Source organism: Narcine bancroftii, chromosome 2 (assembly GCF_036971445.1).
Source record: "Narcine bancroftii isolate sNarBan1 chromosome 2, sNarBan1.hap1, whole genome shotgun sequence".
In the NCBI taxonomy this organism is placed as follows: Eukaryota; Metazoa; Chordata; class Chondrichthyes; order Torpediniformes; family Narcinidae; genus Narcine; species Narcine bancroftii.
Genome location: NC_091470.1, coordinates 242,847,358 through 242,874,337, shown reverse-complemented (window position 1 = coordinate 242,874,337; position 26,980 = coordinate 242,847,358). Strand labels below are relative to the sequence as shown.

The window sequence follows — 26,980 nt, the reverse complement described above, 5'->3', positions numbered from 1 at the left end:
CATGATGGTATTCACCCCTCCCCCAAATCCCCCTCCAACTCCCCCCCCCACCTCAGAACACAATATACAAGATATAATATAGCTATATAAATATTGAAAATGAAGAGGAAACTAATTTTTTAGGATTGCACAGAGATGTTGTCTAGCACAGATATATAAGAATTATTCATCACTATTCAGAGTAGAGTCTCGCAGGTCTAGAGGCATAGAGGGGACATTATTACAAATCAAATCCTAATATTTGGGCATACTGGTGCCAAATTTGCAAAAACATGGCTTATTTATTTCTCAAGCTACATGTAATTTTTTTCCAAAGGAATGTAATTTTGAATTTCTGCATGCCATCTTGACATACTTCAAGATGTATCTGATTTCCAAGTGATTGCCATACATTTCCTCACCACTGCTAACACTAATTTAACAAATTCCAATTGGTTTATTGATAGTTTTAATTTAGGTCTTGTTTCTTCAATGTTTCCTAATAAAAATAAATCTGTGCATAAAACAAAAACATTCCTGTAACTTGTTCCAAAAAAATTCATAAATCTGCCTGAACGGGCCTTACATTAGGATAAGACCAAGTTGAATGCAAGAAAGTTCCTACATCTTCACCACACCTAAAGCTTTGATCCGATAAATCTGATTTCAATCTATGCAATTTCTGTGGTGAAAGATATAACTGATGTAAGAAATTATATTGCACTAATCTCTATTTTATGTTGATAATATGGGTCATACAATCCCCACATAAATCTGCTCATATTTGCTCATCAATTACAATATTCAGATCTGTTTCCCACCCCTGTCTGGACTTATGAATTTCTCGATTGGGAGTTCCTACATGTAATAAAGAATATATCATAGAAGTAATTTTTTTTATTTTTCCCTTAAGTTGTACTTCAGTAAAACTAGGCAACAACATGGTTAGTCCTAACTTATCCCTCAAATATGGTCTTAATTGAAAATAGCAGGAAAAGGTGTTATTTCTCCATTGCTCAAATGACATCAATTGACCCCTTTCATAACAATCTTCAACATTTATAATCCCCTTACAAAACCAAATATTCAAAAATTGATTATCTTTGAAAAAGATATGAGGGTTTTGAATCAAAGGTGGTTTAGGTGAAATAGACCTTGTACACCAACCTTATCATTTACTTTTATTCCAAATATTAATTAGATGCCTCAATAATGGTGTATCCTTATCATCAACCATTACTTTCGATTCCCACATATATAAATTCTTTTGCTTTCCTCTCTCCTATTTTATTCAATTTAGTATTAACCCATGCTGATTTTTTTTTTTCTTGTTATCGATAAAAGAAGTCAGAAATCTCATTTGAGCCACTCAATAATAATTTTTAAAATTAGGAAGTTGTAGACCTCCTAATTCATATTTCCATGTTAACTTCTCTAAAGAAACTCTTGACATTTTATCTTTCCAAAGAAATTTACAGACAAATTTATTCAATTTTTGAAAAAAAATTTTTGAGGTACTAAAATAATGTTTGAAAAAGATATTGTATTCTTGAGAATATATTCATCTTAGGCTGGTGCAATTTTTAGGTAAATTAACCCATTTTTTAAAAATCTCCTTCAGTCTTTTTAAGTAATGGTAAATAATTCAATTTATATAATTTTTTCAAATTATCTGTACATATACCTAAATATTTAATACCCTCTTTTGGCCTTTGACATTGAGTATAATCACCTTCCATTAATGGCATAATTTCACTTTTATCCCAATTTATTTTATAACCTGAAATTTTACCATATTCCCTTGACAAACTCAATGGTGGAGCCATCAGTGGTTATCAGAGAGTGATTCCCCAGGCCCTCCTGAAGTCAATAACTATCTCTTCTGTTTTATTAATGTTCAGATACTGGTTGTTGACTCTGCACCAGTCTGTTGGCGATTGCATCTCATCTCTTCCAGTGCCATCTACAAATGCTCCATCTGGAAGTGGGTGGTTATTCCTGGACTACAAGTTTTGACCAATAATTGTCATTGCAAAAATGTAAAATAGTCACAGAAAGACCCAGCACACAAAGAGGATATTTTGGTTATCATTCCTATGCTGATCCTAAAGCTGCGATTCAGTCCTCACGGGCTTCCAAATGCTTTCACTTCAAATACTAATTTATTTTTGCTTTGAAAACTATTATTAAATCTGCTTCCATCACCACCTTAGTCAGCTACATGCCATATTGATTGCTATTTATTTTCTTCAGGACACAGATACTGAGAGACATTGGGGTTGGGGTATGGGCACGTAGTAGCATGAAGGTGCCGGCTAAGATGGATGGGGTGGTGAAGAAGGCATTCACCACATTCACTCTCGTTGGGCAAGATATTGAGTACATTAAAACAAGATATTGAGTACATTAAAACACAAAAGAGCTGGAGAAACTCAGCAGGTCACGCTGTGACCATAGGAAGCAAAGATATATATCAATGTTCAGGACTGAGTCCTTCATCAAAGCATCAAGGTATGAGCAAAAAGCAGGCAAGCACCTGAATTAAAAGGCAGGGAGAGGAGGGAAGAAAGGGCAGGAGGAGGTCTACAGTCTGAGACCATTGGTGGATGTAGATAAGAGGCAGGAGAGAAAAGCTGAGAATTGATTGGGGGGCAGGGTAGAGTGGGGGGGAATAGATCTGTGAAGGCAGAGCTAGAGGAAAAGAGACGGAGGGACAAAGAGATGTGGTGCGGGCGGGAGGGGGTGTGGGTGGGGGGGTGTGGGTATGGGGGGGGGAAGGTGGTCTAAGGGAAACTGGAGAAGTCAGTTAATGCCATCTGGTTGGGGGGTGCCCAATCAGAATATGAGATGTCGTTCCACCAATTTGTGGGTGGTCTCAGTTTGGCAGTACATGTCGGCATGAGAATGGGGTCGGGTAATGAAATGGGTTGCCTCTGGCCTGCTGAGTTTCTCCAGCACTTTTGGCATAATTACAATCTGCAGACTTTCTTGTTTCACCTCATGGTACAGCTGTACAAGGCATCAGTGAGACGAGACTTGGAATACTCTGTGCAGTTCTGGTCATGGTCACCCAGCTATAGGAGGGGTATAATAAGCTGGAAGGGATGCAGAGGATAGTCACTGGGTTGTTACCAGGACTGGAAGGTTTGAGTTATAGAGAGTTTGGTTAGACTGGGCCTTTATTCCCATGTGTATAGGAGGCTGAGGGATGACCTTATAGAGGTTTATTAGATTAGATAAGATAGCCTTTATTATCATTGCACAAATACAATGAAATTGAGTGCACATCCTGATGGTGCACACATACATCAAACAATAAAATATAAAAACAATACAATAAAACAATACTATATTCAATTTTTGGTGGGCATGTATCGCTCTGGGGTAAAAACTGTTTTTCAGTTCATTTGTCTGTGAGTTAATGGACCTAAAATATCTACCAGAGGGCAGCAGGTCAAACAGATGACCAGAGCGGTAATGGTCCTTCAGGATTATGGCTGCTCTACTGAGGCAGCGAGATCTGTGTAAATCCTCCAAAGAGGGCAGTGCGCAGCTGATAATTTTCTAGGCTGCACTGATGACCCTCTGAAAGTTCCCCTTGTCTGCTGCCGAGCAGCTGGCAAACCACGTTGGAATGCAGTAGGCCAGCTCAACCTCGATGGAGCAGCGATAAAAGGACACCAGCAGTTTCTCCTGCAGTTTGGCCTTCTTAAGAATTCTCAGGGCATGGAGTTGTTGTTGTGGCAATACTGCGATTGTATTGATGGTCCAAGAGAGATCTTCAGCAAAGTGCGTACTCAAAAACCTGAACGTAGTGCCCCTTTCAACACAGTCACAAAGTCTTTTTTCCAGGGGTAGATTGTTGGAAAGCTAAGGGCATAGGTAAGAGGAAAAATATTTGCGAGTGATCTGAGGGGCAATGTTTTCACTCAGAGGGTAGTCTATATCTGGATCAAGATATCAGAGGAAGCTGGAGGGAAAGGTACAATTATGTTACTCCAAAGGAAGGGATTAGAAGGATAGGGATCAAATGCAGATACATAGGGCAAGCCCTGAATGCCAACTTGGCCAACATTGACAAGTTGCACTGGATGGGCTGTTCTATGCTATAAGACTCTATGACACACCTGCCTCTGGAAGCAGATTATCTGTGTTTATTCAGTCAGTCACTTCATCATCTTGAGAATGTCTATCAAATTCCACCTCAATCGTCTCTGCTCTAGGAGGAAGAGCAGAGAACTGGCTCAGATTTCACATGTAAAAACTGGCATGGAGTCAAAGGAAGTAAGGAAAACAAGCAGTGAGGTCATGGAACGTATAGATTAAAGAGGAAAAAGTGCTTGCTGTCTTAAAGCAAATAAGGGTAGAGAAATCCCCAGGACCCGACAACATATTCCCTCGGGCCTTTAAGGAAGATAGTGTAGAAATTGCAGGGGCACTTTCTGCAATATTTAAAATGTTCTTGGCTATTGGTGTGGTGCCGGAAGATTGAAGGATAGCTCATGTTCCGAAGTTTAAAATAGGCTCCAAAAGTAACCCTGGAAGATATAGGCAGGTGGGTCTGATGTCAGTTGTACGTAAATTATTGGAAGCTGTTCTAAGAGATTGGATATACATGTAATTGAATGGCCAGGGGCTGATTAGGGATAATCAACATAGCATTGTGTATGGTAGATCATGTTTAACCAATCTTGTAGAATTTTTGAGGAGATTATCAGGAAAGTTGATAAAGTAAATGACGTGGATGTTGTCTACATGGACTTTAGTAAGGCCTTTGACAAGATCCCACATGGAAGGTTAGTCAGGAAAGTTCAGTCGCTCGGTATTCACGGCAAAGTAGTAAACTGGATTCAACAATGGCTGGATGGGAGAAACCAGAGAGTAGCAGCGGATGATTACTTCTCAGACTGGAAGCCTGTGAATAATGGTGTGCCTCAGGAATTGGTGCTGGAACCATTTTTGTTTGTCATCTATATCATCTATATCAATGATCTGGTAAATTAGATCAGCAAGTTTGCAGATTACACTAAGATTGGAGATATTATGGACAGGAAAAAAGGTTTTGAAAGCTTGCAGAGGGATCTGGACCAGCTGGAAAATTGGGCTGAAACATGAAAGATGGAATTTAATGCAGACAAGTGTGAGGTCTAGCATTTTGGAAGGTCAAACCAAGAAAGAACATACATGATAAATGGTAGGGCACTGAATAGTACAGTGGAACACAGAGATCTGGGAATACAGATACATAATTTCCTGAAAGTGGAGTCACAGGTGGATAGGGTTGTGAAGAGAGCTTTTGGCACATTGGCTTTCATTTGATAGAGGTATTTAAAATTATGAGGGGGATAGACAGAGTAAATTTGGTAGGCTTTTTTCCACTGAGGATACAAACCAGAGGACATGGGTTAAATGTGAAAGGGGAAGTGTTTGGGGTGAACATTCGGGGAACTTCACACAGAGAGAGGTGGCAGTGTAAGAGAGATGGGATCAGGTTTGCTTATAGAAATTGATTCATTTTGCTGGCCCAACCTATGTCAGGACAGCATGAGCAATACAATTAATGTAAGGTATAGGCTGGTGCAATATAATGTTTTGCATCAACTGCATATAACTCTGCAAAAATTGAATAAATTGAAATCTGAATTATCCATATGTTTTCGAAGTGGTCCAGATATATGGACCTTTTTTGTATTCGACCTGGTCATGTCCTAAGGTGCGGTCCTCCTGGGAAAATTCTGTGCTGTAATATTCTATGGTTCTAAAACTGCAGTTGCTGATGAGATTTGCAAAGCTTTCCTCCATCTTCTTTCTGAGACAAGTGAATGGTACTCCAACTGTCCCTGATCACAGGCTGAGTCCTCATCAGTATTTTAAAATGGAATTGTAAAATGTCATTGTTTTCCTACTCTCTATCACTATTTACAAACACAAGAATTCTCAAAGCCTTTTCAACTTGTTCTGCCACTCCTAGGAACAGGTATTTCCAATCCTAGGTTGCTCTGCTCCTCAGGTTTTAAAATGACCCCTCCTCATAGGTATCTACTAATTGTGCCAATCCATGTCCTCTGGCACTCTGTGGTTTCTTTTTCTTAGTTTTGTGCCATCTGTATATTTATACAGATTGTTAACACTGAGGGATATTTTCCTTGGCAATGCCATTTCCTTGTTTGGGAATTACCCAAATATCCATGCAAAATTCTCAGTGTGGCACTGATTTGGGCTTCACCAACCAGATTCCACCCCACTGTCTGGGCAACTGACTGCCCCACTATTGTTACTTGGACTTGCAAGGATGAATGGAGATTACCCTGATGCACTGAGCTCTGGAGTCATTCTCTACTTATTGTCTGGAGTTGGCACAAGGCTTTTCTGACCCTAGGGAAGTGACCTAGAGTCCTCTGCAGAAATGGAGCCAAGTTACCATGTCTTTGGAAAAGCCCCATCCTTTGTTGGTCGCACTGTACAATGACAGTGTACATTTGGGAAGTAGTTCTGTAAGTAATTTGCTAAATAATAAAGTTGCACTATATTCCTCCTTTTGCTACCTTGGAATGTTCTGCCAGCTTCATAGTTAAGTACAATTGCAGTGTGCAGGGAATTGAAGCCGAATTTGCTTGAAGCAACATTCACAAACCCCAAATGAGCATCAGTTGTAGTGGTCATTTGAAGTATGATTAGTGGATAAATGCTCTTCTCCTGGTTGTGTAGTGGGATTTCTAATATCACATCAAATGAAGGCTAGCTTCACATTTCTGCTTAAAGGATTAATTTTCTACTCTGCCAAATCTTGACCACCTCATGGGGCTCTTTAGGGGATCACAACACTTGCTTTCTGATTTTTCTTTTATCTATTAGTTGAAATTAGATGATTGTTTAATATGCAGCTTTTTACAAATTTCACTGCATTAGACACTAAGTGTGAAAACTAGAAATTCATTCTCAAATGTTTTAAACCGGAGGTTTTTGTTGATTGAAGGTCAATATTCCCTATTAAAGGGTGTTATTACTATTGGGCTGGACGCTGCTTTGCTTTGGCAGAGGCAGGTGCTTTTGTTATTTAGACTAAGTAGATTATCTACCCCTTTCTCCTTAGGCCCTGATGTGCTGTGGATCCTTCTTTGCTGTACCAGAATTAACCCAACAGGTAAATAAGAGTGACCTGCAATAATTTGTTTCTCTTCATCAAGTGCTTAATAATTATTTTTTTCATCTCCAAATTGGTTTCCTTGTTTTTTTTTAATTTTTAATTTCATTCTTCAACTCATTTGATTACACGGTAACCTCACATTGGCAATTATCGTGTATCTGGCTGTTCCATGGTCCAATAAAAAAATTTTTTGCATTTTATTATGTTGCCCAGAATATTAACATTTGTATATTTAAGCAGTCAAAAACTCTTTGCGGAAGAATCACAATTGCTAATTGCCTGAAGGATACAAACAAGGAATATATTCTCTACTGTTCTGCAGAAATCCACAGGTCGGCTCTGTAAGCTCTTCCCATTCAATTACTTCAGTTATCAGATTGATTCAGTTGGGAACTTGCTCATCTCTTGAGATGAAGGAGCAAACCAGCTTCTAGGCTTGACTATTCCAATGCTGTACTTGCTGCCTGAAAGTTCGTCGCCCTCCATAAATGAGCTCATTGAAAATTCTGATTCAGGGGGAGGAGTCACGTGATGGAGTAGTGGCCGGACAGTGAACTCCAGCCCTCTCCAGAAAAGTCGGGAAAAACAAAGGAAAACACAAAGGCACAGAAATAAAAGTTACAGAAAAGTGAGTATAAAGGTGGAAAGAAGATGGCAACAAAAAAAGAAAAATCAAAATCAACGGTAAGAAGAGAGGAAGAGAAGACAAAGGAGGAAAAAGGTGAAGGCCTTACCTGTCCGAAGAGGCCCGTTGCAGAGAGAGAAACCCGCTCCCTCAGGTCGGTAAATAATGGACTACAAAAATGGCTCGCTGAGCCGAGTAAAAGTGCGCAACCGCGCATGCGCGAGGAGTCGCGCATGCGCGATGCAAATGGAAAAAAAACACACCGACGGGTGGGGGGACCAGCTGGGGAGTCGATCTCCACAGCCGGCAACGACAGCTGCAGAACACCTGCAGCAAGAAGAGACCACAGAAGACAATAGAAACAAGAAAGAAGAGAAGGAAAGGGCACCAAAGAAACAACAGATGGCCAACCCAGAGGAAGAAGAAGAGGAAGAGGAAGAGTACAGTGAAGTAGAAGAAGAAAAGAAAGGCAAGATAAAGGATATACTTTCTCTTATTAAAGGATACATGGAGTCATTTAAAGAATGGCAAACACAGGAATTTAATGATTTAAGAAAAAGAATAAACAACACAGAAGAGAAAATGAATAAAATAGAGATGACCTTAACAGAAATGGGAAAGAAAATGGACAAGATGGAAGAGCGGGCAGTAGCAGCAGAAATGGAGGTAGAAGACTTAAAAAAGAAATTGGAGGAATCTAATAAAAAAACTAAAGAGACACAAGAACTACTAGCTCAAAAAATAGATACAATGGAAAATTATAACAGAAGAAATAACATAAAGATAGTGGGCCTTAAGGAAGATGAAGAAGGCAAGAATATGAGGGAGTTTATAAAAGAGTGGATCCCTAAGACCCTAGGATGTCCAGAACTACAGCAAGAAATGGAAATAGAAAGGGCATATAGAGCATTGGCCTCTAAACCACAACCACAGCAAAAACCAAGATCTATTGTAGTAAAATTCCTAAGATATACTACAAGAGAAAAGGTACTGGAGAAGACAATGGAAAAAGTAAGAGAGGGCAACAAACCACTGGAGTATTAAGGGCGAAAAATCTTCATTTATCCAGATATAAGTTTTGAACTCCTAAAGAAGAGAAAAGAGTTCAATACAGCAAAGGCGATTTTATGGAAGAAAGGGTATAAATTTATACTAAAGCATCCAGCGGTATTGAAAATATTTATTCCAGGACAACAAAACAGACTATTCTCGGATCCAGAAGAAGCACAAAAATTTGCAGAACAATTCCAAAAATAGACTGAGGGAGGAAGACGGGTAATGAGAGTTAAAATGATCACGATTGATATGTATGTGGGTAAAGACAAAAATAGACTGAGGGATGAAGACGGGTAATGAGAGTAAAAATGATCACGATTGATATGTATGCGGGTAAAGAGGTATAAGAGTGAATAGAGACAATGTGCATACGTGAATGTATCTGTACTTAGAGGAAAATATAGATAGTATAGACAAGAATTAATAAGGGAAGGTAATGGAATAGAGAGAATAAGGAGGGAATTAAAAGAGTGACCTTTGTTACATATGAAAAGCGAAATCTTTTCTGGGGGGGGTGGGGTGGGGGGAAATAGCGGTCACTGCAAAATCAGTTGACGCTTGCGAGTGGATTCGCAAATCCAAATGGAGAGGGGAGATGTGGTTGTCCGACAAGGGATAAAGGACAACTCAGGAGGGGAAGGGGAGATTGGGGATAAATAAGATAGAAATATCTTATAGGAATGTTGTCTTATAAAGAGTTGAAAATAAGAAAACAGAAATGGAAAAGGAGGAAAGGTAATGATGGAAAAACGGAAAGAGAAGATAAACAAAATATAAAAGGGCTACGCTGAACTATATGACTTTAAATATTAATGGAATACATAACCAAATTAAAAGGAAGAAACTACTAAATTTAAATGAATAAATGTATTCCATTAGAAAAAATAACATATAGGTTAAGAAATAATATTGAAATATTCGAACAAGTATAGGAGCCTTACATTAAATACAATAGCGAAAACCTACCGGGGACAAACATTACCTAAGTTGATGGAAGGAGAAGGAAAGAAAAGAATGGACTCAGTAGAATTTCTGGTGTATTTTTGTTGAATGACAACATTGTCTGACTGGCTTAATGCAACCTAGATTGTATACCTAAAATGGATGAGAGGGGGGGGTGGGGGGGTGGCTTGGGAGGAGGGGGGGGGGGGGAGAAAAAGTCACTGTATATGTGTGAAAAAGAAATAGTGTATATCATGGCTAATGTGATTTATGGTGTGAAAAATAAAAAATTTAAAAAAAAAAAAAAAAAATTCTGATTCACTAATTTGTGTTTGCCTCTGTGCTTCTTAACTTGCAGTGGTTCCAGATCCTCAGACTTTAAATTCATTGTGTTGTTCAAATTACTGATTATCTCTGCAAATTTCTCCTGTCCCAGAGTTCCCTAACCTTTTTATCCACCCACCATTTGTTTTCCTCTCGTTTTGGTAATTTGGACATTTACCATATCACCAACATTCTGTTGCAGTTTTAAAATGATTGGCCAAAGTAACTAATGAGAGGCTTTTTTTTTAATGTAGCAAAATCTAAAATCCTAGTGCACTGTTTGGGTGGAGATGATGTACAAGTAATTTTCCACAGTGAATTAGACACTGTTTTCAAAAGCTAAGATTTGTAGGACAATGCAGAAAGCAGAAAATAAAACTGGTTGAAAAACTCCATCAAATAGCTCCAGAGGCAGCACAGGTGTAACAAGTTGAAAGGCCTCAGTGACAAGGATCTGAGCTGGGGGTAAACTATTCATTAATGACTTGGATTACTACCTTAGTGAGAAAAAAACATAATATTGTTCCAGTCAAAAGAATGCATTTCAAACTAATGAACAATGAAATTCATTCTTCTGAAACAAAAAAGGAAACCTGAGTAACATTTAATTGGTAAAAACTGGAATGGTAGAAGTGCAAAGAGCTCTAAAAGATTAAAATATAGTATATAAGTTAAAACATTCAAAAATAATATTTGAAATATTAATGTTTACAACTGCAGGATTATTATCAAAGAAGATCAAGTTTGCTGCTTTATTACAAAACTGCTTTGCCTACATCTAAATATCAGGAAATAGGAAATACCAGATATGTTGAACTGATTTTTTTTTTCATTAGTCTTCACTGTGGGGTCTCTGGGACATAAAATGGAAAATCTTGAGAAATCGCAATCCCAAAGTAGTGTCTGAAGAAATAAGCCTCTATCCTCAAAGAGGATACAGTATTTGATGTAATCCTCCACCACCCAGGCCATGCCCTCTTCACACTGCTACCATTGAGGAAAAGGCCTGAAGATGAGCACTCACTGGCACAAGAACAGCTTCTTTCACTCTGCCATCAGATTCCTGAATGAACAATAAACAATAGACACTACCTTACTTTGTCTTTTTATTTTTCTTGCACCATTATTCATTTATTTTTATTTATAGGTAGTTTATATAAATGTTTGCATGCCGCAAAACAAGAATTTTGTGACATGTTCATGACAATAAATTCTGATTCTGACAAGGCACAAGGTATCAGAAAAGGTAATGGGACCAAAGGCAGACAAGTTGTTGAGGCCTGGAGGCTTGCATCTAAATGTTTTTCAGGAAGCGGTTGCATGAATTCATTGATTGATGTTTTTTGAAGAGTACCAGGAGGGTATCAGTGAACTAGAAAACAACAAATCCTTGCGCAAGAAGAGGGAAAGATAAAAGGCTGCAAACTGTGGGGCTAGTTATTTAATATTAATTGTTGACGAGATGCTGGAATTAATAGTCAAAGAAAAAATATTATTTATTGCAGAAGATTGTTTGGGATTTTCCACACCTTGAAAAGCACTGACTTATTCAGGAGATTAAGCATGGCTTTGTGTGGAGGCGATCCTGTCATACAGACCTAATTGAAATTTTTGAGGATGTGACAAGGATGATTGATGGGAGTAGGACAGTTGATGTTGTTTATGCAGACTTCCAAAGTATAGGGGAATCACACTGCTCTCCATTGCAGGCAAAATCTTCGCTAGGATTCTCCTAAATAGAATAATACCTAGTGTCGCCGAGAATGTTCTCCCAGAATCACAGTGCGGCTTTCGCGTAAACGGAGGAACTACTGACATGGTCTTTGCCCTCAGACAGCTCCAAGAAAAGTGCAGAGAACAAAACAAAGGACTCTACATCACCTTTGTTGACCTCACCAAAGCCTTCGACACCGTGAGCTGGAAAGAGCTTTGGCAAATACTAGAGGCCTCTCCGGAGGCCAGCACAACTGTGAAGAAGACACATCAATGTCTCCGCTTTCTCAGGAATCTGAGAAGATTTGACATGTCATCAAATACTGTATCAAAGTTCAATCAGTGTACTGTAGAAAGAAGACTTGCTGGCTGCATCACTACCTTGCTTGGAAACTCGAATGCCCAGGAACGCAGAAGGCCCAAGAAAGTGGCAAACCTAGCCAAGTCCATTGTGGGAACCAACCTCCGATCCACTGAAGACATCCAATTGAGACGCTGTTCAAGAAGGCAGCCAACATCATAAAGGGATCCCCAACACCCTGGTCACGTTTTCTTCTCACTGCTCCTTCAGGCAGCAGGTCCAGAATACCAGCACTTCTATGTTCAAGACAGTATTTTTCCAACAGCTCTTGAATCTTCTTGTACTACACTAACCATAGCATTATCCCAGGTCCAAAAATCTGGCAGCTTTATTGTAACATCACATTTTTTCAGCACAAACTGAGGCTGTGAATATTGATTCTTTTACCTTTATTATCTATTTTTTTCCCTCATTTGGTAATTTAACTTGTATTTTATTACTTATTAGTATCTGTGTAGCTGCAACAAGAAAGAAGGATTTCAGTGCATTTGTACACTGCACTTTTGCTTATTATGATAATCTCATGGTCGGTACAGACCAATGGGCCTGTTCTTGCTCTTTACAGTTCTATAATCTTTGTTCCAAGTTCCAGAACTCCCTTCTTTAGGGCATTTCTTGAAAAAACTTTGTTTACAAAGTTTTCAAATCTCATCCCAAGTTTATATGGTTTGTGAGACATTTTGTATAATAGGTCTCCTTGAGACAAATCAGGTGGTTTAAGTGCTGACTGGAATATAAATTTGATAGTGAATTGTGACACTTCTGTGACTTTAGCAACTTGGTGGTATATTTTCTGCATTTTTTGACCATTTTAACATTTTGTTACTATACTGCAGTTTTAACTTTACCTATTTTCCTTTCACTTGCAGCAGGAATAATTGATCATCACTCTATACTTTTTAGCACGTTATATTCATTGGTTTCATTTTTTTCTTGCACCACGAAGGATTACTAAAATAAATCCTTGTTGTTTATCATTGTCCTACCAATCTAAATCAGCACATTCTATAATATAGAGCATTGTTTTTATGGTGTCCCAGTGGAGAGTTGATGTGACTTTTCATAAATAAAGACATATTTCTCTCATTAACAGCCCATTTCTTATTTTTATTGCATTTTCAATCCCCACCCTGGATTGCCTTATTAACTCTTAATAAGGATCTTCATGTCTCAACTCGCAATGTTCAAAACAAAGGTATTCAGGGCTGCAATCCATCATTGAAAGTTATGACAAAAAAAGGCTGGTGAGCAAAGATTGTGCATTCATTAATCTCGTGGAAACAAATAAAATATGAGCAGAAGCAGGTCATGTTCCTGCTGCTCCCCATGCAATTAGATGGTGACAGATACTGTATCTCATCAACTTCTCTCTGATCCCAGAAATCTCCCTGATCCCCAGACTTCTCATACTCTAGCAATCTGTCAATCGTAGTTTTGGCTTCGGGGTCATCCACATCTCTCTGACATGCAGAATTCTAAAGATTTATTACCCTCTCCATTAACTTAGCTCAACTCGCCTAAAATAGTCACCTCTCTATCCCAAGACAGTGGACACTAGTTCTAAGTTGTAGAGCCTTTTCAGAGTGTTGTATGCTTCAATGAGACTACCTCATGGCCAAATTTATTGTCACATGAGCCAAGATGCAGTGATAGAGGTTCTTTTGTGAGCAAACCAGTCAGATATCTAATATGTAGTAGAATAAGAGTAAGGTTGGCGTAGCGGTTAGTGCATCGCTTTTAAAGCACCAGCGATTGGGACTGGGGTTCAAATCCTGCACTTACTGTAAGGAGATTGTACGTTCCCCATTTGTCTGTGTGGGGTTTCCCCCATGGGCTCTGGTTTTCTGCCACCATTTAAAACATACGGGGTGGTGGGGGAGGGAGTGTAGGTTAATTGGGTGTAAATTGGACAGCACGGACTTGTGGGCCAAAATGGCCTATTACTATGTTGTGGGTCTAAATGTGTAGTAGTGCAAAATAGAAATTATAGAGAAAGATCAGTTGATATGGAGCAAAGGCGACATAATACAATATTCCAGTTTGAGTTTGATTCAAGAGTCTGATAACACCAGAAAGAATCTGTCCTTGAAACAGGTGGTGCATGATGTCTTATTTTCCTAAACTCTGCTAAGTACAGACCAATTTTATTCATTTATTCTTTGTAGAATGAATGGTTAATTCAGGAATCAATCTGACAAATCTTTGCTGCATTGATTTCAAAGTAAGTCTGTCCTTCTCTAGCTTTGGAGACCAAAACTTCAACAAAATTCCAAATGAGGTCTCAACAATGTTTGTACAACCAAAGCACATCCTTGTACTTTTGTACCCGACAACCTTGCAACAAAATTCATTGTATGACTTGCAAATGTAAAGTCTCTGTTCCTTCTTGACTTGCTTTGCATATCACCTACCCAAGTCTGTTCCTTTGCACTTTGACTTTGTCCTTTCCCTTTAAGTCTATGATCTTTCTCTTCTTAAGACTTGCCCTCCAAGAGCAAAATGGCCCCTCCCAACTTTGTTTTAGACCTTGTCCACTACCTTAATGATTTACTAGATACTGTTACCAGCACATTTTTTAAGTGAGAACAGCATCAATTGAGACTACATTGTCCACCATCATACCTCACCATCATTCCCCTGGCTTACTGTGTTCCCTTTGCCATGATATCATGGTCAGGCTGTCCTCTGTAACAACAATCGTTGTTCATATCTCCACAGACAACAAAAACCTTGCAATAAGTGAAAGGTTAAGGCTTTGCCAAAACTATTGAATTCATTAGGGGTTTCATTTATTTGTTTGTGAATTTTAATTAGCTTCTGAAATGTAATCATTTGATATCATTATTATCTATTAGTTTATTGTGTGGTTTTTGTTTTATAATATTCTGTCTTGAACTAGATACTGGACAAAAGATAAATATATGTTGTCTGCAGCTTCCACAAATTGCCAATATTAGAGGGAGAAGGCAACACCGCCTTTCCCCTCAGCATCAACTTTGTACAGTACTGTTCCAAATTTCTGATTTTTTTTTCTGAGTCTGAGAGTTACATCAAAGAAGGGGTCAGGTCCAAAACTTCAGTTATATAGTCATGAGACACAAAATGTCTGTTCGGGCAATGTCCAATCACATATGTGTCTGTAGTTCCATAAGGTTATAATAGAGTTCAAAATCCTGATCGAAGAATGGGACATAGTGGACATAAATGGACATAGTGAACATAACAGCTTCCCACATGCAACACGTCTATCTCATGTCTCTTGTATACAAGTGATTATGCTGCCAGGTGTATAATTGTACAGTACATATATACCTATAATACGTATGTCTTGATAGTCATAATAAATGCCTATATTTCTGGCTTATGTATGTACTGTCCTTTCTATTGTTATTTTAATGTGAATTTTCCCCCACGTACAAATAAAAAGTTTACCGTATAACAATATATGCCTTGACTCGTAGGCAGCAGCATTTAATCTCATGTATTGTGCTTCTCTTGAGTATATTATGTATACAGTATTATACACTATTAACCTACTTAACCCATAATTACCTTGCCAGATACATTAACTGAAATACTGCACTGTATTTGTACAGTATCTTGGCTATTTAGCCAATATAGGTACACTATAGAATCCCATATAGCTTTGCTACATATATAGTATGATGTTTGCACAAATTGCCTAACGTCCTATTTCACAAAACGTAGCATGGACGTTAAATGATACATAGCTGTGGATGTTGCAAGACCTGCTGAGTTCCTCCAGCATTTGTGTGTTTTTATTGAGACTTGCATCGCTCTCTGGTAGCACACATTTTTTTAAAATTTAGACATATAGCATGGTAACAGACCCTTTCAGCCGATGACCCCCATGCCACCCAATTACACCCAATTGACCCACAACCCCCTGTACGTTTTTGAATGGTGGGAAGAAACTGGAATACCCAGAGAAAACCCAAGCTGACACGGGGAGAACATACAAACTCCTTGGAATCTCACTCCCAATCGCTGGTGCTGTAACAGCATTCCACTAACCCTAATGCCAACTATTTTCTGCATCACAGATGTCCTGATCCTTCCCCAATCATAATCGTTCAAAATCGTGGAACCCTAGAATGTTACAGTACAGATATTAGTGCTATGTATTTCTCACTTGACTGGTCATACCCATGCTAAGCTAACTGGCAGTAACTTGGCCCAGTATACTTTGCATTTACTTAGCCATTGAACTGATCACTCAAAACCTGGCTACATTTTCTGGAGAGAGCTTTGTTTATAAAATACCACCAAGTGCAGGCAATGTGTAGGTTTAGTCGGAAAAATCCATTTAAATTATGGCAGTCAAAAGATGCTGAACAGATGAAAAGAGAAGTGTTAGCTCTGGGGATAGATGAATAATGTGAGGAATTATGTATCTTTTCTTGCATTCAGTGTTACTATGAACATAAAAATAATGAAAGGGGATGTTAACTTATATCCATCCATGCTTAGGAAAGAGCTGCCAATGGGGAAAAAAACCCATTGTTGCTTGTGGATAAATCCTAGATTGAACCAGTAGAATAGCCATCAGATTCCCAGCAGCATATGGACAGAATGGTCATTCGGAAAAGAGAACTGATCCCAATCCTGCCACCATACTTTCTCCCAACGTGTTTCATTATTGTTCTGCAAGCAACTATCTAACTCAATTTCAAAAACATTTGCATACTGGACTCCCAAAATGTATCTCGAGATGTGCGAGCATGTCAGAGCGAGGGAAGATTCTATCCTAATGTATCAAATTGTCGTTGACTACTTGATGGTGCAATATAAGAGACAGCCAGTGTACAAAGCATAGACATCAATGACAAAAAACCAAAAGCAGTGATTGCTGGAATCTTGAGCAGGCAAAGAATTGCTGGAGGAAATCAGCGAGTCCAACAGCATCCACGGATAAAGAGTTCACTGAAAATTTTTATCCATGGGTGGTGTCTGACTTGTTGAGTTCCTCCAACTTTCCTCTGTCTACTAAACATCAACAAATTCTATATGGTATCATTAATGTGGACATACTGTGAGGTAGAGATGCATTAGCCAAAATAAAACCATGTGTCAACAAAAAAAGGATTGTGAAGAGTGACTGATTTTCATATGAAATCAAATAAATATGAGAGAGGGTAAACCAGAACATGTTGGAAATATCCAGCTGATCGATCCGTGGAAAAGTTTAAAATTTCAGCAGCTGAACTGTTAACTTTGTTTCCTTTTCTGCAAATGCTGCCTGACATGTCGAGCATTTGCAAAATTCCTTTCACCAGTTCAGATGTTTAGCACCAGTATATTTTGCTTCTCAACAACTTCTTAAGTCTTCTCCATTCCCAGTAATGTTGTAATTTTGAACGCCATTAATCTTTTTCTGCCATCCTAATTTTACAGGTGTTATCTCTTTTATTTTTGAATCCTCCCCCTTATTGAAGATGGCTTGAACCACTTCAAAGGACGGTATTTGTTAAATCTTCAATATTGCAGTCTCAATTTTCATCCCTGGTGCATAACTCTGCAGAGCATGGTAAAGCATACACCTCCTCCATTTGCAATCCTCAGGACTCAATGTCATCTTTCTGAGAAGCCGTGCCCATTGACTGATATGCCGCTCATAAATCATGGTCTTACTAACAATTGTGAATATCGATTTAGTAATTTAAATAGACAAAATTTGCTGCAGAAATTTTATTTGGCTTGGGAATCTTTTGTGTTCCCTTTGAATGCATTGTTTTGAGAAAGAATATTTAAGTGTGTGCAAGAAGCCCAGTTTGTCAAGTTAGTATTGAAATGAAAGTGAGTGACCACTCAGCCTGCCATCCCTGGTCAATCCAGGTAAAGATCTCACAACTTAAAAATTTTTGCCTACATTCCCTTGTAAATGAACTGGAATCACCAACCAAGACACACATGCACAGGCCATGTTTACTGGGATCCAACACAGGTAGTGGAGCCACTGATAAAGGATTCAAGTGTCATTTGAGGCTGAAGTGCATAATCCAATCTGCTTTGGACCTTGCATTAACGTTTAGTCTGAAAGATAATTATCACTGATCTTAAAAATGAACCTATGTCTAATTCACAAACCACTTGAGTTCTGGTGACCAGCTTTTATAATTCAGCCAATACCTAGAGCAGATTACCTTGCCATTTATTTAATTTATATTTGCAGGAACACATTCTAAAATTGCTTCTTATATTAAAATGTTGGATAGATCAGAAAAAAAATACTACATGGTTTGTAAAATATGTGGAGATCTGTTAAGTTTCTGTTGAAACTTTTTTCCTAATTGAATATTCAACTGACAAGTTCTTTTTCTTCTAAAAATCCATCTTTTTGATCAAGCTCTCGGTCACCCTTACAATCTCTGCCTTTGTCTCAGAAACAAATTTTCCTTTTGCCTCTGTAAACTACCTGCTGACATATTTTAAATATACCATATAAGAACAAGCAGCTTCAATTGAACTATTGGGGGCTTTTTATACTGCACCTCAGTTCATAAACTGTCCAATTCTATGGTATTGAACACAGTTGGACAAAATTCCCCCTCTCTCCGACTAACTCATATCTGACAAGACTGCATTTCTGGCAGTGGCTCCCAGTGCATTTGTTCTTGTTCTGTTAAAGACGTGATGTTTTTCTGACATAAATACAATGCTAAAAAATGTATATCACAGCACTATCATGGAACAGTAAATGTCTACCAGATTTATTACAAAGCATTTTTTTTCTAAATGGTAAGATGTAATCCAATGATTTTTGAATAGACTTTAATACTACAAAATAGAAACATGGAACTATTGCAGAATCATTCCTTTGGACTCCAGTGCTCTATGACTAAAAATGATCTGATTATATTTGAAAATGCTATAGCAATGCAAATGTGATTTTATATGCTATTATCTCATGGTCTATATTACCCCCTCCATAAATTAGCCAAGCCAAAGAATATAGATCTATGTCAATTTCACGACAAATGTTGAACATGAAAATAATAATTTTGCCAAGGGATATAACTTTCTTGTCACAAAATAAATGTTACCATCAGACATTTTCAGCTGCAGAGCGACCTGGGAGTAATGAATGTAACAATCAGCCTGCAGTATCATAGTCTGCTGGGATTAGAAGAGTTCCTCAAAGGAATGATATTATATAATCAGACGGAGCTATTCTGATGTCAAAATCTTCAAATAATCCTGTCAGAGAAAATAGATCTTCCCCAAATCATCTGTCTCTGACCCTTTGAAGTGACGAAGGATGAGGGGTTCTGAATAGAGGAAAATAAAATTATGAGGGGGACATCAGTGAAACAATTGTCCATGCACATACCATGGGTGCTGGGATTGTTAGTATTAGAGGAATAGTACTTGGAAAATTTGTGCTGGTACATTCCACATTAGACAATATTGGACAGTCTGTATTGGGACTGTTTGTACTGAGACAGTTGGTGCTGTGCTCACTAGGATAGTTGGAGCAGGGACTGAGGATACTATCAAAGTTGAGGCAGGGATTATTGGTGCTGGGACAGTCAGAGCTGTGTCCACCAATGCAGGGAAAGTCGGAGCTAGGACCATCGGTACTGAAACAGTCAAAGCTAGAACCATTAGTGGTTGGTGCTGGGTTCAGTGGTGATGGGACAGGCAAGGCTGGGCTCATCAATGCTGGGACAGTCAGTGTTGGAACCTTTGGTATGGGACAGTTAGGGCTGGACTCAGCAGAAGAGTTGGAGCTGGGACCATCAACTCTGGGAAGTCAGAGCTGTGTCCATTGGTGCTGGGACTGTCAGAGCTGGGACCATTGATGAAAGGACAGTCAGAGCTGGGACCACTGATGCTGGGACATTTGATGTGTCGGCACTAGGCCCTCTGGCTCTGGGTACTGTGTATCAGCAATTCTGTTTGATCTTCATTTATGCAAGTAAACCTGTGTGGTGATGTTTGGAGCCAAAATTAAATCCTTTATGTTTCTTGCAGCCAGAAAAGCCTACCACACAACCAGGGGAGTCATTGCTCGACCTGGACTTTGATCCATTCAAACCAGACCAGACCAGCACGGTAGCACGAAGTCAGTCACCCCATGCTCAGGTCTGTATTGTAGAGTTTCTTGTTCATTTGTAAGAAATGTCCATAGAACTACTAATATTAGCTGTAGTGGAATTTGAGGTGAGAAACTTGGAAGTCTAGGTTTTCCTGCATTCTGTGAACTTTGATTTATTAGTATACATGCCTGGGAATTATGGGGTGGTGAGGATGTCAGCCTGATGATCCGGGCTCCAAGTCAGGCTTGAAGCAGGAACAGGTACAGAGCTTGCTTCTGTGGTTAGTGGGTGCATGTGGGGACATATTTGTTCTCAGATCAGAATGCATCTCTCAATGTCGGTTGGAGATGAGATCCACAGGCAGGGAAGAAATATGTTATCTTGATGGGTCAGAGTCTGCTGAGAAGCACTCTTGTTCCTCTTGTGAGCAGCATTGTAAAGGTAGGTAGCCCAAGCAGTCCCTTGGTACTGCCGTGTTTCCTGGGCTTTTGGAGATCCAGGCAGCTCTGGCAACCAAGGTAGAACCTGAGGCACAAGAGAAGCTAGAATCGGAAGCAAAATATAAACTGCTGGAAGAACTCAGCAGGTCAAGCAACATCTGTAGAGGGTCATCAAGTTCTGAGGCAGGGTCTCAAATGTAGGTTCTGAGTTGTGATGGCATACAGTGAGTATTCTCGATGGGAACTCCAGTGCAGGATACTCCTCGATGTGGCTTATGAATCATGTCATCAGAATATATTGGAAATGCCCAGTAACTTCATTTTGTTTTCTCATGGCATATACAAGCTGGGCCAGTAAGTGTATGGATTTGCTGAATTGCGAACTCAAAGTTCAGAGTGCCATTGGCTACTTAAGCTTTGCTATTTTGTCCTGTGAAAGAACTGGAGGAGTCCCACTCTCTCAAACTGGAGATGATGTGTAATTCTGGGTCAACTCTTGATATCTTACGATCAGTCCTGACCCCTTCATTCTATTGCCTTTTGCTGTGCCATCAATCTTTCTGTCTCCATGGTCAAACTAAGGGACTGGTCAACAGGCCAATGGCTTGGCTTTTGACTCTGGTTGTAGCCTACATTCACACGAGCTAAGTTGATTCAAGGAAAATCAAATAAAGCAAAGTCATTGGTGAGCAGAATCAACACCTGCTGCTTGGATTGTTCTGGAAAAATTCCATTGTTTTCTGCTGAACAGTCCTCAGGATTTCCAAAGGTTTGATGCAACTCTTGAGAGAGCAGTTATATCAGATGAGAAGTTGAGGAAAAGGACAAGACAGAAGAAGAGGGTCATGAGGTGAAGTTGTTGTCTCAACCACTGCTTTATCCCAGGCTGGACATGCAAATGCAATAAAATGTCCCAGCAACTACAAACCACTCTTTGTGCTCCATTTCCTGGCTTCCCACTATCATGGAATTTCACATTGTTCCCTTGTAAAAATTGAAGCCAATATAAAATGAAAATTCCAAACAAAGTATACAAATGAAATCGTAGTATTTTGCACTTACAATTAAACAAATCATCTTGGGCATTTCTTTAGTACCTGCCTACTACCTATCATTGCTTGCCTTGCTTCTCCAGTGCCATCCCATCCATTGACTGCAGTGTGCCAGCAAGTAACAGGTAGAACATGAATGCTGTTGCCCTGCAAGATGACAGCTGATCTATGTACCTTGGAGTTATTATGACCTTCCCAGGACTATGTCTCACCCACCATGGTGATCTGCTGGATGACAGTTTGTTGGGCTCCCTGTGATCTATATTCAACACTAGTAATCATATGAGCAGAACCCTTGTTTTAGGTAGCTCTGTGAGTTCAGTGATGGAAGTTGAGACCCTGGTTGCTTTTATAAATCTGGTGGTGAAATTGGCCACTAAGCTCAGGCTACAAAGGATTGACTGCAAGCTTTGTCCTGGTTCCTACGTCCTCTTGACACAGGAAGAGGCTTTATGGCAAGTTTTCCAATGCACCAAACCTCATGGAGCATTAACCTTTGCCTGCTGCATTCTCTGTCTCAACTCCCATTGACTCCTGTCGATCCTGCCCTGAGGCAAACTGGCTCCAGCACTGTTCTTGCTCATTGCCCTGTTTGCTGGCCTTTTCGCTCAGTGTCTTGTCACAGGTGGAATCTGCAGTTGTGCATTCTCCTAAATTATGTCCAGTGCCAGTATCTCAGCTGCTGGCTGTGGGTGTGAAGTCAAAGGTTAATGTACCTTCAACATGTTAACTCAGGCCTCAGACTGGTCCTCACACTGGGCAAGTTGAAGTTTTTGGAACTTGAAATGAGAAAAGATTAAAAGTTGGGATCCACTAAAACAGTGAGTTCCAGTTGTACCTTCTGCAGTTTAAGGGAGGAGAGCTTGGAGTTTTCTGGAGAAGGGAGATGTGAGAAGAAAGATTAGACATGAAAATGTTGTCACCTACAATTGATTCCATCTCACTGGGATAAACAGCCTTGGCAATGGCACTTTCCTTCCAGCTGACATTGATTTGCGCCAGCAGGACTGTATCTCTCTCTTCTGGCTAGTTCCTGCTGTTTGTGTTCCTTATCCTGCCCTGGAAAGTAGATATAAATGGGATTGCATGGTAAATACCTGTCTATGAGATGTGGTTATGATTTTTCTGCATTAGGTTTATGAGTGTGTATGAAGCATTTGAATATTATAAGCCTTGATTGACAGTAATTGATGGTGCGGTGAAATGCTTTGAGTAATATTTGGTGCTTAGATGGAATTAGAAGTGATTTACAGATCTTGACTAATTGATTGGTCATTTAGTAACCTCTGACTTTGCATTGGACCGTTTGGCTGCACTCCTGGCACTGACTGCCTATATGGAGGATTCCTGGATCACTGTATTATTCTCAGTTATTCTCACCTGGTGTCTACTTTGTCCATTGTTACATCTTTCCCACATCAAATGCAGGTCACATGGAGTTCCCAGAATTTGTTAGACACAGTGCACCTTCCCTTTAAGAGATGGAGGGTGGCATTAGACATCTGATTTGGTTCACGACCCTGCTGCTCATGCAGCTGTGGAAAAGTATGACCAGTGTCAGGACTTGCATCAAGCGATATACCATTCCTGACAGAGAGTATCTACTTTGTCTTAACAGCCATTGATAGATTATATCCCTGAAAAAGACCTTAGGACATTATTCTACAGTGAAGTGTGAGATAAATGGAAAATGATAAAAGTGAAGAAAAATTATATGCCTGATTTCTACAGAAATATTCCAATTGTCTTAAGGTTTGTTTTTATTCCACTTTCAGACTCTTCCTTGGGATCTGTGGGAGGTATGAAGACTATATTTTCCTTCTGAAGTCAATCTCATCTCCAGGTTTATTCACTTTTGAAGAAATCTTCGTTTGGTTTATTAGATGGCTTCAAGATTTATTTATTTCAAGTTAATGCACAAGAGGTTACTACATAATTTAACTGTTTGATCTAGCCATTTGAATAATGGTGGTCAAGATGAAGAATCATTCAAATACAGTAGAATTGTAAGCTGCTTCAAAAATGTGGGATTCTGTGCAGTGTGTGTGTGTGTGTGTGTGTGTGTGTGTGTGTGTGTAAAAACAAAATCCATTGATGCAGTCCAATTGGACTGTAAATTTGTAGACTTTAAAAAACTGGTACTTTAAAAATTATCACAATATCTCAGCGACTCTCCACAACATTGACAGAATGGTCATCAATTGACTTTGGATGGTATACACACCAACCAACAAAGACACACAGATATACAATGAGAATTTTATTTTAAAAACTTTCAGCAGAAGCAAGACATCAGGTTTTGAAAACATACTTTTGCATTGGTAAATGAGACATGATTATATGATGAAACAAATGTTATATTTTATAATGACAGTAGACAAACATTGCTTTTTTTGTTTATCTCAAGGCAAACACAGAACTGGTTCAGCCTGTGAGTATAATTCTTAATTCTTACACTTAAACCTCTAAGAACACGAAACATATTAATCTATTCATTGAAGACTACACTATTTTTCAATGTTAATGCTTTCATCTTTACAAGATTTACCTCATTTTTCTTCACGTAATTTTGCATGTGTTTATAGTGTGTGTAATATATATATTCAGTGATGGATAGGGTTGGAGGAGTGGGGGTTGGTAGGAGAGGGGACACTTCGCGGTCGAATGCTGCAGAGCAGGGCAGTACCTATGGGAACCATCATCCTACAGAGCTGGTTTCATGCTCATTGTTCATTTAGACTAGCTGACCCTAGAGTCCTACCAAGTAAATATGCTGTTCTATAATTCTGATATCCATATCCTGTGCTTTATTTTATATCAATTATTTTCTCCACTGGAAAAGCATATTTTTGTTTTGCTTTTTTTTAACATCATATCTGCTTTTGCTATCTTTTTATATTTGTCTTCACTCATTTTCTGTCAAAAGCCCGACTCTTCAGAAAATCTCTTCTCTGTCTATAAGCCGGCCGGAGAGGACAGCATAGATGCTGGTGCACCAAGCAACGTTATTACAACAATTTCGGGAATAGCAGCCAGCCAGCACTGCATGTTACAGTGCAGCTTAATGGACACTGGCATATTTGCTAACAACAAAGAAAGTGTTCTAGCTGGCTCTCACCTTGAAGCTCAGCCATGTGCTCAAGTGCAAGAAACTGCCGGAACTTATGCTGATGGCTCAGATGAAGGCTTTGCGAATCCTGTGTTTCAGGCTGAAGAAGAAGAACAGGGTTCAATCATTGCAGAGAGTTGGCAGGAGAATCCATTAGACCAACAAGTAGACATTGAAGTCATGGGGAGTAATAGTTGGCAGATAAATCTGTATATGGAGCAAGAGCATGAATCTGAATTCTGTGTTGATCAGAAGTCATCCTTGACTCCTGTTATATCCCAAGATGTAGAACTTGCTCAAGGAGAAAGTGTGAGTCAATTAGGACAGATAGGTAATGAATACAGCTTTGGACAGGGTGATTCACATGTTCAGCCAGGAGTTGAGGCAGTGGAAAATACCGGTAAGGATTATGAGCCCAAAGTCCATACCAGGGAGGGTTCTGAGGGAAACGATGAGCTGGACTTCATTGAGAGGCTTCAGAGCAGTTACAGCACTGAGAGCTACCAGAATGAGCAGAATAGTGGTCACTGTATGACAGCGAGTATTCCACTTAACCACACAAGGGATGGCTTTCCAGATGGTCGAGTGGGTGATAACATTCCTTTGGCATATATGGGTGAAGCCACCTCCAGTCACCAGGAAATGAGGAGAGTTGTTTTCAGGTGTGAAGGGGACCAAATGCTTGGTGTCAGCCATGAGGAAACAGGTTACACAATACAGTGTCAGAATATGGAGTGCCATTCTAAATCAAAGAAAATTGCAACAGATCATACAACTAACACAGAAATGGGAACTAATCAATTAGATGAAACCTGTACTGAAGTCCCAATACTAAATCGATCAGATACGATTTCTACTGAAATCCTTGAGTTAGAGCTCTGTAGGACTGAAAAGCAGGAGGTATGGCCAGAGAACTGGGTGCATACTGCTAGCAGCACTGACTGGGCTTTCCCTTGGCTGCCAGAAGACCAAACTAATGGACTTGCCTTGTCTCCAATCTATCAAGAGAAACAAGAAGAGATTGGTAACCCAAACAGAGATGGAAAAGAATACTTTTGGAAAGGGTGTGATAAAAATGAGAGTTTTTCTCTTGCACCAGACTCTATTGATAATTCACGTGCTGAAAATGTCCTGGCTGGTCCTGGTCAGAATGAGGACGCTCAGAACTTGAGTGGGGACACTGAAAGCACTAGTGATGGAGTTCAAGATAAATATACACGTATCCCCCAGATGTTCTACCCAGATGAGACTTTAAGCAACAGTAGCAACAAGAGTTCATCCAGCCCAAAAGATAATGGAACAAGCTTCTCGGATCTATCGGAAGATGAGAGTGCAAACCGGAGATATGGACTGTTATACCAGGAGCTAGATGCTGAAAGAGAAGAGGTACCTTGTCAAGTGTTTAGAGTAGAAAACATACTAGGAATGACTAAATTTGACTGTAAATATCACCTATAGCTTCAATATTATCATTGTTTCAGCCTTTCCTTCAATTGTCTGTTGTTCTGTGTATTCCTCCTACAGGGCATGTCATAATTAATGGAAAATAACTAACTGTCATGTATATAACATTTTAGTCAGTGATATTAGGTCCTGACCATATCTTAACCTCTTTTTTTTTTCAATTTCCCAGATGCCCAATGCTGTACTCAATGGATTCACACAGGTAAGATATTTATGATAAACTGTTAAGAACATAAGAACTAGGAGCAGGAGTTGGTCCTTCAGCCCATTAAGCCTACTCTGCCATTCAATAAGATCATAGTTAATCTGACCGAGGACTTCCATGCACCATATTGCATCATGTATTCAGTCACCTTTCAGTGATGGTCTTGTGACAATCAGTTTGGTTCTGCTAGTACAATGTATATTTTAATAGATGAATGCTTCTTACATGCAATCTGTCTGAGCCACTGGCAGATCATCCGGTTGGGTAAAAAGGAGGTTAAACCCACCTGATATTTTATATAAATGGGTCAATAGGTGGCTTACGTCCTTCCAACCATTTTTTCCTGTGAGGTGGCTCCCCACATGTATACTTCTCTCTTTAATGCTTCCACGGGAAATTCAGAATCTAATGAATAAATGTTGTGGACTAAAGGGAAAACTGAGATGATTTTCAATGTGTGAGATTTGACAAGACGACAATGTATGCCAAGAGTCAGCCTTGGT

General features: G+C 39.3%; 1 protein-coding gene across 5 annotated transcripts in view; it reads left to right on the top strand.

The window, feature by feature from the left end:
• amph (amphiphysin) overlaps nucleotides 1-26,980 on the top strand; it is a 202,642-nt gene that overhangs the window by 122,335 nt on the left and 53,327 nt on the right. For 4 of the 5 annotated variants that reach the window (XR_011352088.1, XM_069920633.1, XM_069920634.1 and 1 more), the window contains exons 12-16: nucleotides 7,073-7,123; nucleotides 20,143-20,253; nucleotides 23,475-23,498; nucleotides 24,107-24,130; nucleotides 26,442-26,474. Coding sequence is in view for 4 of the 5 variants with exons in the window: in XM_069920633.1 (XP_069776734.1) it covers nucleotides 7,073-7,123; nucleotides 20,143-20,253; nucleotides 23,475-23,498; nucleotides 24,107-24,130; nucleotides 26,442-26,474 (243 nt within the window). In the remaining variant the exon portion in view is untranslated. The remainder of the gene's footprint in view (nucleotides 1-7,072; nucleotides 7,124-20,142; nucleotides 20,254-23,474; nucleotides 23,499-24,106; nucleotides 24,131-26,441; nucleotides 26,475-26,980) is intronic. The other variant, XM_069920635.1, reaches the window with a different exon arrangement.